The following is a 12,596-nucleotide window of genomic DNA, read 5'->3' as shown; positions in this document are numbered from 1 at the left end:
TGGGATTCTTACACTGGTCCTTGCACTTTGCACCAAGGAAATTGCATCAAGGAAAAGTAAATTCTTAAGATGGGTGGTGAACTGGCAAGATAGCTCACTTGGGTAGTGCAGTTGCTTTGTTATAGGCACAGTTCAGGTTGGAACCCGGCCCCCACTGCATTCAGGGAGGCTTCAGTGCTGTGGTTCTGTCATTTTTTTTCCCCTCAGAAAATTTTAAGAGGTATATTTATAATTGCTTTAAAGTTTAACCGTGTAGCTTGTTCACGGAAACAATGCTTACTGAAACTCTAGAACACTGAGGGGATTGTGTGCCATTTTACACTTTATGGAATACATTTTTAGATATTTGGCACATTCGTAAACTTTATCCAAGCTTATCTACGATTGATAGGATATGAATTGAATAAAAAGCTGGTAAGCCAGATTGTTTCTTCTAATATATGTGTGGACTGTATTTAGATTCTGTGGGACACCTCCCCCCTTTTTGTATAAAATCTAAGCTATCTTTTACATTTCAGAGGATGAACAAAAGTAATTCTCTTTCTTGCTTTCTCTTCAAAGAAGACTAGAGTTTGACTTTACATTAGAACTCAGCATTCTCAAAACAAAATACAGTTGAAACATTGATAAATTATTGTTTATTTTAAATTCGAAAGGGGAGACTGGAAGGGTAAACAGTAAAAGGGGTTTGGGAACCCAGTGCCTTATGGTTGAGAGACACGGCAGTTTGGTGGGGAGGTGTACTGACACGTAATCGGAGATGTGAAACTGTACCCCTCTGACAGCTGTCTCATAAAGCATTTCCTCAATAAAAATAAAATTTAAAAAAAGAGAAAAAAATCTTGACTAAAGCAAGAGAATAAAAAGATTTTACTTATGGAGGAGCAGAGGTAAGTATTATATCCAACTCTTCAAAAAATTGTACAAGCAAAAACAGACTAAGTGAAACATTTCAAGTCTTGAAAGGAAAAAAGACCAACTTATAATAATTCTGTACCCTATAAAATTATTCTTCAAGGGTTAGGGAGAGAGCATAGTGGTTATGCAGCAAACTTTCATGTCAGACTCTCTCAAGTTCCAGGTTCAATCCCTGACACCATCAATAAGCAACCAATAGGCACATAAGCAGTGCTCTGGTAAAATAAACAAACAAATAATAAATAAATTTCAAAAAAATCAAAAGGAACTAAAAACTTTCTCAAAAAAATATCACTCTTCACTGACTTGATATTTCTTTTTATTCTTTCCTTTATTTGGTAGGAGAAAAATTGAGAGGGGAGTAGGAGAGAAAGAGGGAGAGAGACAGACCTTGTTTCACCATTTGTGAAGCTTCCCCTCTGCAGGTGGGGAACAGGGACTTGAACCCAGGTCCTAAAGCACTATAATGTGTGCACTTAACCAGGTGCGCCACTTACTTGATATTCCTACCATGGGATTGGTCGTCAGCTGTACATTACTCAGCAAAGTTTGAAAATGTTTAGGAATAAATGTCAGTGTAAACAAAGATAAACATAGCCTCTGTCCCTGCCATCTTTTAATTTTGGAAATAAACCCCACAGAGAATTGTGCATATAATTTTCACCTCTCTTTGTCAGTTCTTAACATTTTTGCTACATGTGCTTCTTCTCTCTATATATACCTACACACTTCTATTTTTTTTTAAAGAGGGGAAGGAGCAGCATAGATAGATAAACACACATATGTAGTCACTTGAATATTTCTTGAAGAATAAAGACTTCCTTAGATTCAAAGTGCCATTCTTCTTCTTCTAGCGTTTGCCCTTCTTCCGTAGCCAGTCAACAGCATCAGGTTGAAAGGTGTCAGGAGCTGCTTGTTGCTGGCTTTGAAAGTGACTGGGATCCATGTGGATTCAGTCGGCTAGGAAGGATCGTCAGTTTCCCCAATAAATGGGTACTCACGGGATGTACCACAAGAAGGTCGATCCAATGCATCCCAAAGTGCCATTATTTGCCATGAATAAAATATTATCTAACATATATAATACATTTTCTCTAAATTTCCAAGAATATATTCTGTGGACTTTTTATTTTATTTTATTTTATTTTATTTTACAGATAGGAGGTGAGAACGAAATAACCAAACATCACTCTGTACATGTGCTGCTGGGGATCAAATTCAGGACCTCATGCTTGAGAGTCCAGTGCTTTATCCACTGCACCACCTCTTAGACCACTCTGTAGATTTATTTTTGATTCAGCATTCAGTCAAGTGATCATGCTTTGCATTAAGCCATCATCTTTTTTTTTTTTTTTGGCCTCCTCATGCTGTAAGTTTCCTGCTTTGTTTTTAATTTTTCTTGACATTGAGAATTAGAAGGAGCCCAGGCCATTAGTTTTGTGGACTATCCCATAAATATGGGCTTTCTACATTCATTTTCGCTCCATAATTAGGAGATTCTCGTTAACAGTTTTGGCCACAATAATGTACACACACTTTTTTTTTTAACCCACTACCTGTTTGTATATGGTTCTACAATTTAGTCCTTTTGTCTTTGCACTTTTTCATTTTATTTTTCCTTTTAACTGTGGTTTGGCATGAGGGATGAAGAATGACCACTTACCTGCAGAAAAGTAAAACCGCTCAGCCAGCAGAAAATTTCACTGTAATAATCTCCGGGAGGTGTAATCTGTTCCTCTGGAAACAAGCATAATATTTCTTTAAACATTCTTGGCAGAGTTCTTTAGATGACTTAATATATTGTAATCAAGGACAATTTTTTTACCCTTTAATTAAGTTCTGCGACAGTACACAGTCCAGGGAGCCACTTCTGGAAAACACTTGGCCAGCTTTTCTGTCATCCCTAAAGCAGAACATTTGCGTTTGGAATCTAAACACTGCGCGTGTTGGGCGTGCGGCACTGTGGCTGTCCGTATGCCAGGCTGCTCCGTTGGTTAAGTTACGTATATTTTGCGTGAACTGGGCACAACATGGAGAGATGGCAGGCTACAGATGCCAGGAGAGTTCTGCTAGCTGGCTGTTGAAAGCCTGCTTCCCGTGTGTCAGGGCTTCATGATAGGGTCCCGGTGACACAGTAGCCTTCAGGCAGAGATCCTTGGGATGTGCAGGAAGTGTTGGTACCAGTTTTGTCAAGGGGAGGGGGGAAATCTGAGCCATTTCTCTGCGGACAGCTGTATTTCACAGCTTGGGCAAGTTGCTGTTGAATTCTGTACGGGCTGCCGGGGTGAGTGTTTTCATTTCCATCTGTCCATAATTTTGCTTTTCTTCTTCCTAAGCCAGCTCGACTCTGTAAAACTTTTGCGAGACTTACCTGTATACCTCACCCTAAGTGGAAGTCAGAGGATTCATTAGAATATGTTCGTGATCCAACTCTTCTTTCCGACTTTTCTTTTTCTCTACAGATTTTGGGGAAGTATAATATTTTGTCATTATGAGATGTCGTCTCTCGGTGCCTCCTTTGTGCAAATTAAATTTGATGACTTGCAGTTTTTTGAAAACTGCGGTGGAGGAAGTTTCGGGAGCGTTTATCGAGCCAAATGGATATCACAGGACAAGGAGGTGGCCGTAAAGAAGCTGCTCAAAATAGAGAAGGAGGTAAGCTCTTTCCCTGCACTTTCAGAAACGGGCACAAGAACACGTTTATATAAGTTTTACAGCCACCAGTCGGAGGGCATAGGCTGCCAGGCACCTAGCAGGCCCTTTGAGGCTCTTTCCCAATTTCCATTCTGAGAGCCCCATAAATAGAAACCATTGTCGCATGTGCTTTAGGGTCGAGTTCTACTAAGGGTCATCTGAACTGAAAGGATTTCTTTCCACAGCAGGAAAGACTGAATGTTCTCTGAGCTCTCCTCCAGGCGGAGGTGAGATTTCAGACTTTCTGGGATTCAGGCTCCCTCCCACCCCCCATCAGCCAAAAGGGGTCAGTAAAGAGTAATGTGTAAAATTGTCATACCCTTTCCATTTTCTGTCTGTGAATTTGTCACCATCAGTTAGTTGTCTTTTAAGAACTAAAAAAGTATTTTTCTTTTTAATGTAAGCAGGACTAGGCTTCTGGATTTGACCTCTATCTGAGGCCACCAAGTGAGGGACTTCAGTAAAGAATTAATAGGTGCTAGACAGAGAGCTGCTCTCTTTGCCAGTCAGAAAACAGTCTTAACTTTCTCAGTCTGGGAATTGAGCTAGTCTCAAAACTCACACATAGGCTCCTCTTCCTTCTTGAGAATGTGACAGGCATTATTCCCATGTTCACTTCGGCACCTGGAGAGTAATGCTAATTGTAAGGTTTGCAGGGGCTCAGAAGCACTGGTGACTTTTAACAGCTAGCCTCTGGAGCTTGTCTTGGTCATTTCTATTAATGTCCCATTTGGACTAATTATGGTTCTTTCCAGTGTCTTTTTAAAGTGAACTTTCCCATAAATATCCTTTAATCTCTCTGAATGGTTTCTCTTTTTCGTTTTTGCATTAAGTGCTATCAGTGAACCGTAGCAATTGATTAGAGAAAGAAACACAAATGGCAGCACTTCGTGGAGTTTTCTTCCCAGCAGTGCTGTGTGACTGTGTGATTCCCAACTGCATTTCCGATTGTTGAAGCCAGGTCAGAGGTACTAAGATATTTCTGCCTTTTGGCTGCTGTAGGTCTGGGAAAACATTTAGACGTGAGAGTGTTTAAAGCCAATGTGTGTACAGTACAGAAAGGTACCATGTAGTAAAAGTTCTGTGCCCAGCTCCCTGTTGCTTGACCAACAGTTTTTTTCTTCCCACATAAAGAACAATTTCTGGGGGTCGGGTGGTGGCGCAGTGGGTTAAGCGCATGTGGCGCAAAGCGTGGGGACCGGTGTAAGGATCCCGGTTCGAGCCCCTGGCTCCCCTGCAGGGGAGTCGCTTCACAGATGGTGAAGCAGGTCTGCAGGTGTCTGTCTTTCTCTCCCCCTCTCTGTCTTCCCCTCCTCTCTCCACTTCTCTTTATCCTATCCAACAACAAACGGCATCATCAATGGCAATGATGATAACCACAACGAGGCTACCACAGCAAGGGCAACCAAAGGGGGAAGAGATGGCCTCTAGGAGCGGTGGATTCATGGTGCTGGCACCGAGCCCAGCAATGACCCTGGAGGGAAAAAAAAAAAAAAAAGAACAATTTCTTACCCTGACCTGAACATAGATCTTTTTTTTTCCTAGTGAAAATTTTCATAGGTAATATTGTTGTTTTCATTTTATAACTTGAGAAAGAATTAATCTGCCTTGAGATGGGTAGGTAAAATCCAGGAAGTCGGACCCCTCTCACCCTCCCCTTTTTTCCCTTCCCCTTCAGTCTTCTCTCTCAACTTCAGATAGAGCCAGAGCGTCATGCTGGCATATATGGTGCCAGAGATCAAATTTGGGACTTTGGGATTACAAGTCCTTTGCCCTAACTCTGACCACCTTTCCAGCCACCATCTTTTTTTTTTTTTTCTTTCAATTTTTAACTCTGAAACCTCTAGTTCATAAGATAGGCAACAAATCCATTCTATTATGCTTTTGTTCAGAGAAGTAGATAAGTCTGCTAATATTTTAAAGCAGTACGTGATGAACTTGAGTGCAGCAAACATGTCCTTACGCGATTATGAACACAAGGATGTTTTTGAGGCACGACACAAATTCTGATAATATCTTTTTCATGGTTTTTGAGAGAACCGGGAAAATGATAAAGGGCAGCACAGGACTGGAAGCAGGAGTTATAAAGGGCCAGTCTTGTTCCTTCGTGTAATATGTAACCTGAGAGAATGGCCTTCAGAAATTGATTTGACTACAGGAGACTGCAGCAGCATGAACTGTGAATCGGAGAAACAGAAGCTCGGTTTCGGCTTTGGGAGTAGGAAGCGCTTCGTAAGTGACTGCCAGCGATAGAGAATGGCAGACTACTGCAGAGCTCCTCACACTTACTGAATCAGCATGAGTTTTTAAAATGTGAAAAAATCTGGATAGATGTTGGCAGTTAATTGGAAGGAAATATTAACTTATTATGCAAATTGTTATACTTTATGAAATATGTTTTGGCTTGGTAGTTCAGTGTTTTCAAAATAATAAAATAGACATAATAAGCTCTGGACTTTTTTCCAGTTAATAAATTCAGTGCTTTGTCACTTGGTCATTTTTTTGCCAATGAGTTATTTTTCAAGATTTTATGAATATGAGAGAGAGAGAAAGAGAATCAGAATATGGCGATACAGATCTTTGGTGATGGGAGTGGTAAAAAAGAAGACTATCCTGTAAACCATTACCCTCCCAACACATTTTTTTTTTTTTTTTAAAAAGAGACAGTAAGAGCATCACTCTGGTACAAGTGTTGCTGGTGATTGGACTTGTGGCCTCATGCTCGAGAGGCCAATGCTTTAGCCATTGTACTGCTTCCCAGATCATACTAGCAATGACATGTTTGGTAATGTGTTCGTAGCTTGCACACACAGTATGAAAAGAATGACCTATTATTTGATGAAACATATGTTTTGTGAACTCAGTACAACGAAGAGGAAGTATAAAAGAGGCTCTTTAATTCCATACTATGAGAGGATAAAGGAAGACTATTTTCACTTTATTTGTAGTCAGTCTGTACTCTGCTTTGGTGAATATATAGTATTCTTCTAATTCAGACAAAAAGAAAGAAAAAAATGACACTGACTTAAAATCCTGACAGCTTTCTCGAACTTGATTTAAAAAAAAAAGTTTATACCTAGAGAAAAACTATAAGCATTGGTACTGTGTCCTTCCTCCAGACTCATTATGTACTGATACTTGCAGACTTTGCTTTCTCTCTGTTGTTGATTTAGAGAAACACTTTAAAGAGAGCAGGATCGTGTTGTAGAGTGTTCCTTATTTAGAGCTTATCTGCCTAGTTTAAGGTTGTGTACTTTTAGCAAGAATGCTATGTAGGCCGTGTATCCTTGGCACATCTCAGGGGAAGTATTACAGTGTCATTTGGTCTCATTTATTGATAGTCCTTTTAAAATATTTTGTTTATTTATTTGTCTCTATTTGATAGAGACAGAGAGAAATCAACCAGGGTAGAGGGGAAAAAAGAGACACCTGCTTGTGAAGCTTTCTCCCTGTAGGTGGGAACTGGGGGCTTGAACCCTTGCACTCTACCAAGTGTGCCACCACTCAGCCCCTCTGGTGACAGTCCTTTTGAACCCTTGGTTAAAAGGGGCTTGCCCAGTTTTTCCTCAGTAAAAATGAACTTTAGCATCTTCTTTGTAAATAGCACATTTTCCTTCGTGACTAATAATTAAATCACTAGCAGATACTTAGAGGTGGGGTATCAACAAATATTACCCAATGTTTAAACATGGGTTAAAAACATGAAAGTCACTGTATAGAAAGTAAAAGTTTGGGTATAAATGAGAGCCTTTCCAATTCCTTTCTTCATGTGTTTGTTCCTTCACTCCTTCTTTTATTTACTAGTTTATTGCAGATTTATAGATTCGGATCAGAAGTGTCATGGTGCATTTTTATTGTCACTCGCTTTCATGCTTAAGTTATCTCCAAATTAACAAGAGTCCCATAAGTTGGGTCCCCTGCCAGTTTGCTGTATCTTCATCAGTTTTTGAGCATTTATGTCTTGGCACAAAAAGATATTCCAGATTTATCTGTTTTCTGTCTCATTACTAGAGTTAATCATTTCTTTATAAAGCCTTGACTCAGGGTCTCTGAAATGTGAGTGTAATATTTTTAAACCATGATTTGAGTACTATTGTAGGTTTTTTTTTTAAAGCCTTTATTCTTTTGGGAGCAATGGAAACAGATAAATTTTATTTATTGGAGCATTAATTTAAAGTTTAATATCGTGTCTATGTAGCTATGATCTGTGATATACTCCTGCTAGGAGTATAAATTGGCAAACTTTTAGAAAAGAACTTGTTGTTTTATCTGGGCTGGCTTCACGGGCAGGTAACAGAGACGACCAGAGACACGCGGCTGGGCCGGGAAGCTGTATTTCTTTATTCACAAACAACGATTCATAAACTAACCCAAACTAATACCAAACAGAACTCTCCTGCATCCTTCTCACATGGCGGCGCCAAGAAGTCTCGAATTCTGTCAGGGTTCTTTTGGGCGGGGGACAAGCAGGCAGCGACTAGCAGGACTAAACCAATTTTCCTGGCAGGGGGAGAGCTAGAGCAAACCAATGTAAAGCATACAACAAGAATTTAGCAAAATGTGTCAAAAAAAAATCTTAAAATATTTACTTCCTTTGAGGCAGATTTTGCTTCTAGGACTTTATCCTATAGAAATAATCAGAGATGTGCATAAGAGAAGGCTCTAAGATTGCTCATGTGTGATGTTGAAGGATTGGAGACACATCCACAGTTGTGGGCTGCAGAGAGAGCTGTAATGGTTATGCAAATGGCTTTCATGCCTGAAGTTCTGAGGTCCCAGATTCAAGCCCCAGCACCATCAGAAGGTGGCCATTAAAAGGAAAGCAAGAATTGATTTGTCCTGTAGCACATTATCCTTCAAGTCACTCACACACACGCACATTCAAATGTGAGAGGTGGTGGGTGTGTTGATTAACTTGACTGTGTGAATCTTTTCACAAAGTATGTTGAAATCATCATGTATAATTTAAATATTACAATTTTATTTGTCAATTACGCTTTAATAAAACTGAAAATCGACTACATCTGTATTATGGAATAGCACTGCATTTAAAAGAATATTTAGAGGGAGTCGGGCGGTAGAACAGCGGGTTAAGCGCACGTGGTGCAAAGTGCAAGGACTGGCGGAGGATCCCGCCTGGTTCCAGGAACCAGGATCCCGCCTGGTTCCAGCCCCTGGCTCCCCACCCGCACCCAAGTTGCTTCACACGCAGTGGAGCAGGTCTGCAGGTGTCTTTCTGTCCCCCTCTGTCTTCCCCTTCCCTCTCCATTTCTCTCTGTCCTATCCAACAATGATGACATCAATAACAACAACAATAATAACTACAACAACAAAAAAAACAAGGGCAAAAAAGGGAATAAATAAATATCAAAGAAATTTTAAAAAGAATGTTTAGAGAGCTAAGAAAATGATGTAACATTCTGCTTAGTGGTGAATGCTAATTACAGAACACTGTATGTAGTATGATCTTACATGCTTGCCTGGTGCTCGTATGTTTTTGTTTTTCTCATACTTTTGTTTGTTTTCCTTATTTTTTGTGATCTTTCTCCACCTCTTAACATTTTATTATGAAAAATTTTAAACATTTTTGTAGTGAACATCTGTATATTTACCACCTAGGATCAAACATTTACATAAATCCATGCTTTTATCACATATATATCTAGCCATCCAACTTTCCATCCATCAGTCGTTCACTTGATACACTTCAAAATAAAATGCAGGCATTGATACATTTCCCCTTAATTATGTCAGCATGCATATTATTAGTGAAGTTCACTCTGTGTTTACAGTTTTGCTTTCTTTTGAGGTAAAAAATCTATATTCAGTGAAATGCATGTGTCACTAAGTTTTGACAAATGTGAGCATTGTGTGAATATTGTTTGTATAATCAGAAAGAAGCTTAATTAAAAATACATAGTTTTGACAATTTTTGCCACTTCTTAAAGATGTGCAAGTGAATTGAAATTTACAAACCTAGAGTATGTCACAAACCACAGACTCCAGCTTCAGCATGTGCCTCTGAAGTGTTTAACTTTTCCATTCCTTTTCTGTGAGAATATCTACAGCGTTTTCAATGGTAATCTAGTTTCATGTTCATTCAGATTTATATGCAGTGCACTGTTTTGTTAGAAACTTAACAACGACATGGTCTTAAGTATATATGCCAAAAGTAGGAAAAGCAACCACTGTTTATATGTTTTCTTTGTAAACTCCAGATGAGTTGAGATCAGATGGGACAGAATTTTTTTTTAATTTATTCCCTTTTGTTGCCCTTGTTGTTTTAATGTTGTAGTTATTATTGTTGTTCTTATTGATGTTGTTGTTGTTGGATAAGACAGAGAGAAAAAAAAAGGGGAAAACAGAGAGGGGGAGAGAAAGATAAACACCTGCAGACCTGCTTCACCGCTTATGAAGTGACTCCACTGCCCGTGGGGAGCCAGGGGCGCCAACCGGGATCCTTAGCGGGTCCTTGCACTTTGTGCCGTGTGCACTTAACCATCTGCGCTACCACCTGGCCCCCTGTTTTCATTTTTCTAATCACTCTGCACTTCTAGCCAGCTCTTTCTCTTTCCTACTTTCACACTGCTTTAACTTTGTTCACATTCTTTCCTTTGCTTGTAATATCTTTATCTTCTATTCTCTGCCTGGGCAGATCCTACTTACTCTTCAGTTTAAATTCGTTTGTTCTCTGGGAAATAGTCTCAGGCTCCAAAAACATAACTTTTTACCTTCTTGTTTTGAATTTATACCAATCAACACTCATCTCACTAATTTGACATCTAATTAAGCTGCCTTGAGACAAGTAAGCTGCTACCACTTAAGTTTTGTGTGAGCATGCCATATCTTCTCGAATCTGAGAAGTGGGATTAATAATAGCACCTATATTGTAGAGTTCTTAAGAGGATTAAGTAACTAGAGGAATGCTTGACATACAGAAAGACTGTTAGCTATCAGTTGTGTTTTCATATTCATTCTTTAAAGTCAAGCTAGGATTGTTTGGAAAAACTTTTAATTCACTGGTTCCTAAGAGCCTTGTTTTGAAAAGGGGTCAGAGCCCATCTTTCGAGTGTGAAGGGAAGAGCTGTGGTGAGGTACAGCACGCTCCTTGGGAAGGCAAGTTTGCAGTGTACTCAGCTGCCCTGTTGTGAGCTGAGGGCAAGGACTGCCAGTACCTTTGTCACTAATACTGTCACTACCTAGTTGCCATCACTGTACCAAGTCCAGCAGTACTTGAACTGATTATTTAGAAGTTGGACTCCTTCCTTTCTTCATTTCTTTCTAATTTTGCCCTTCTAGTTCTTCACAATCACTTTACAAAATTATAATCTTTTAAGTTATTTTTTATTTCATTTTTAATATTTATTTGTTCCCTTTTTGTTGCCTTTGTTGTTTTATTGTTGTAGTTATTGTTATTGTTATTGTTATTGATGTCATTGTTGTTGGATAGGACAGAGAGAAATGGAGAGAAGAGGGGAAGACAGAGGGAGAGAGAAAGACAGACACCTGCAGACCTGCTTCACCATTTGTGAAGCGACTCCCCTGCAGGTGGGGAGCCGGGGGCTCGAACCAGAATCCTTACACTGGTCCTTACGCTTTGTGCCACCTGCACTTAACCTGCTGTGCTACTGCCCGACCCCCTTTCATTTTTTTATTATTAGATAGAGGCAGGGAGAAATAGAGAAGGGAGGAAGAGGGAGAGAAAGACAGACACCTGCAGCTCTGTTTCACCGCTTGTGAAGCAGGTGGGGACCAGGGGCTTGAACCTGAGTCTTTGTGCACTGTAATGTGTGTGCCTAACCAGCTGCGCCACCACCTGGCTCCCCAAATAATAATCTTTTATTTCATACATCAGAAATTAAAGTTCAGAGAGGTTAATGAACCTGGCTAATATAGACAGCACCTTTTTTTTTTTTTTTTTTTTTTACCTACCTCACTGTGGCTTACTCATAATAAAAATTAAAGTCTCTATTCCTTCATATTAGTGTCATGACTGGCAAACGCTAGAAGAAGAAGTGTCATGACTCAAGTCCAACAGCAAAGAAAACAAAAAACAAAAATAAGCCAATGGGACTACATCAAACTGAAACACTTCTGCCTGGCAAAGGGTGCCGTCACCCAAACAGAAAGACACTCTACAGATATTTATACAAAATACATGGGGGGTGAACAGTAGCACACTGGATTAAGTGCAAAATACTTTAAATAAAGGACTAATAACCAAAACTAGAAAGACTTATAAAAAACCATGTGAGAGGGTTTTGAGGAAAAGCTTTTTTTTTTTTTTTTTTTTTTGACAAGAAAGACTTATACCAAGGAGAGTTTAGAAAATTGCCTGAAATATACGTAGTTTTCTTATTTTATCATATTATATGCAGTGCAGCTACAGTAAGACAAATGCCATTCTGATGCCATAGAATAAGCATTAATTGGATGGGGGTAGATAGCGTAATGGTTATGCAAACAGACTCTCGTGCTTGAGACTCCATAATCCCAGGCTCAGTCCCCTGCCCCACCATAAGCCAGAGCTGAGCAGTGCTCTGGTTAAAAATAAATAAATAAAATAAAAATAAGCATAAGAATACTTTTTTTTACAGGGGCCAGGTGGCAGTGCACTTGGTTCAAGCGCACATATTAATCATGTGGAAGGACCTAGATTCGAAACTCTGCTTGAACCTTTCACCAGTGGTGAAGCAAGTACTTCTGGCATCTCTGTGTCTCTCTCCTTCTCTACTCACCCCTCTCAATTCCTCTCCCATTGAATAAATAGGGAGAAAAAAAAAAAGGTTACCAGGAGCAGTGGATAAGTCGTGCAGGCACCAAGTCCCGGCAGTGATCCTGGAAGCAATTTTTTAAAAAGAATATTTTATATACAAGAATTTGCAAGACAAGACAATGATCCCATCCATATTTTTGCCAGCCATTAAACTTTTTAAAAATATCTTTAAATCTTTGTCAGAATACATACTAACTTGTCTATGGAG

The 12,596-nt window shown here is 39.5% G+C and overlaps 1 protein-coding gene across 4 annotated transcripts in view; it reads left to right on the top strand.

Moving 5' to 3' along the window:
- Nucleotides 1–12,596, top strand: part of MAP3K20 (mitogen-activated protein kinase kinase kinase 20) — a 179,505-nt gene that overhangs the window by 15,022 nt on the left and 151,887 nt on the right. For 3 of the 4 annotated variants that reach the window (XM_007527210.3, XM_060177708.1, XM_007527211.3), the window contains exon 2: nucleotides 3,381–3,573. In XM_007527210.3, coding sequence (XP_007527272.1) covers nucleotides 3,415–3,573 — 159 coding nt within the window. In that variant the 5' untranslated portion in view covers nucleotides 3,381–3,414. Of the gene's footprint in view, nucleotides 1–3,091; nucleotides 3,203–3,380; nucleotides 3,574–12,596 lie in introns of those variants that run through there. The other variant, XM_060177707.1, reaches the window with a different exon arrangement.

The sequence above is a fragment of the Erinaceus europaeus genome, chromosome 18 (assembly GCF_950295315.1).
Source record: "Erinaceus europaeus chromosome 18, mEriEur2.1, whole genome shotgun sequence".
Lineage (NCBI taxonomy): Eukaryota > Metazoa > Chordata > Mammalia > Eulipotyphla > Erinaceidae > Erinaceus > Erinaceus europaeus.
The sequence above is the reverse complement of the archived record's forward strand: the minus strand, read 5'-3'. Positions and strand labels throughout refer to the sequence as shown.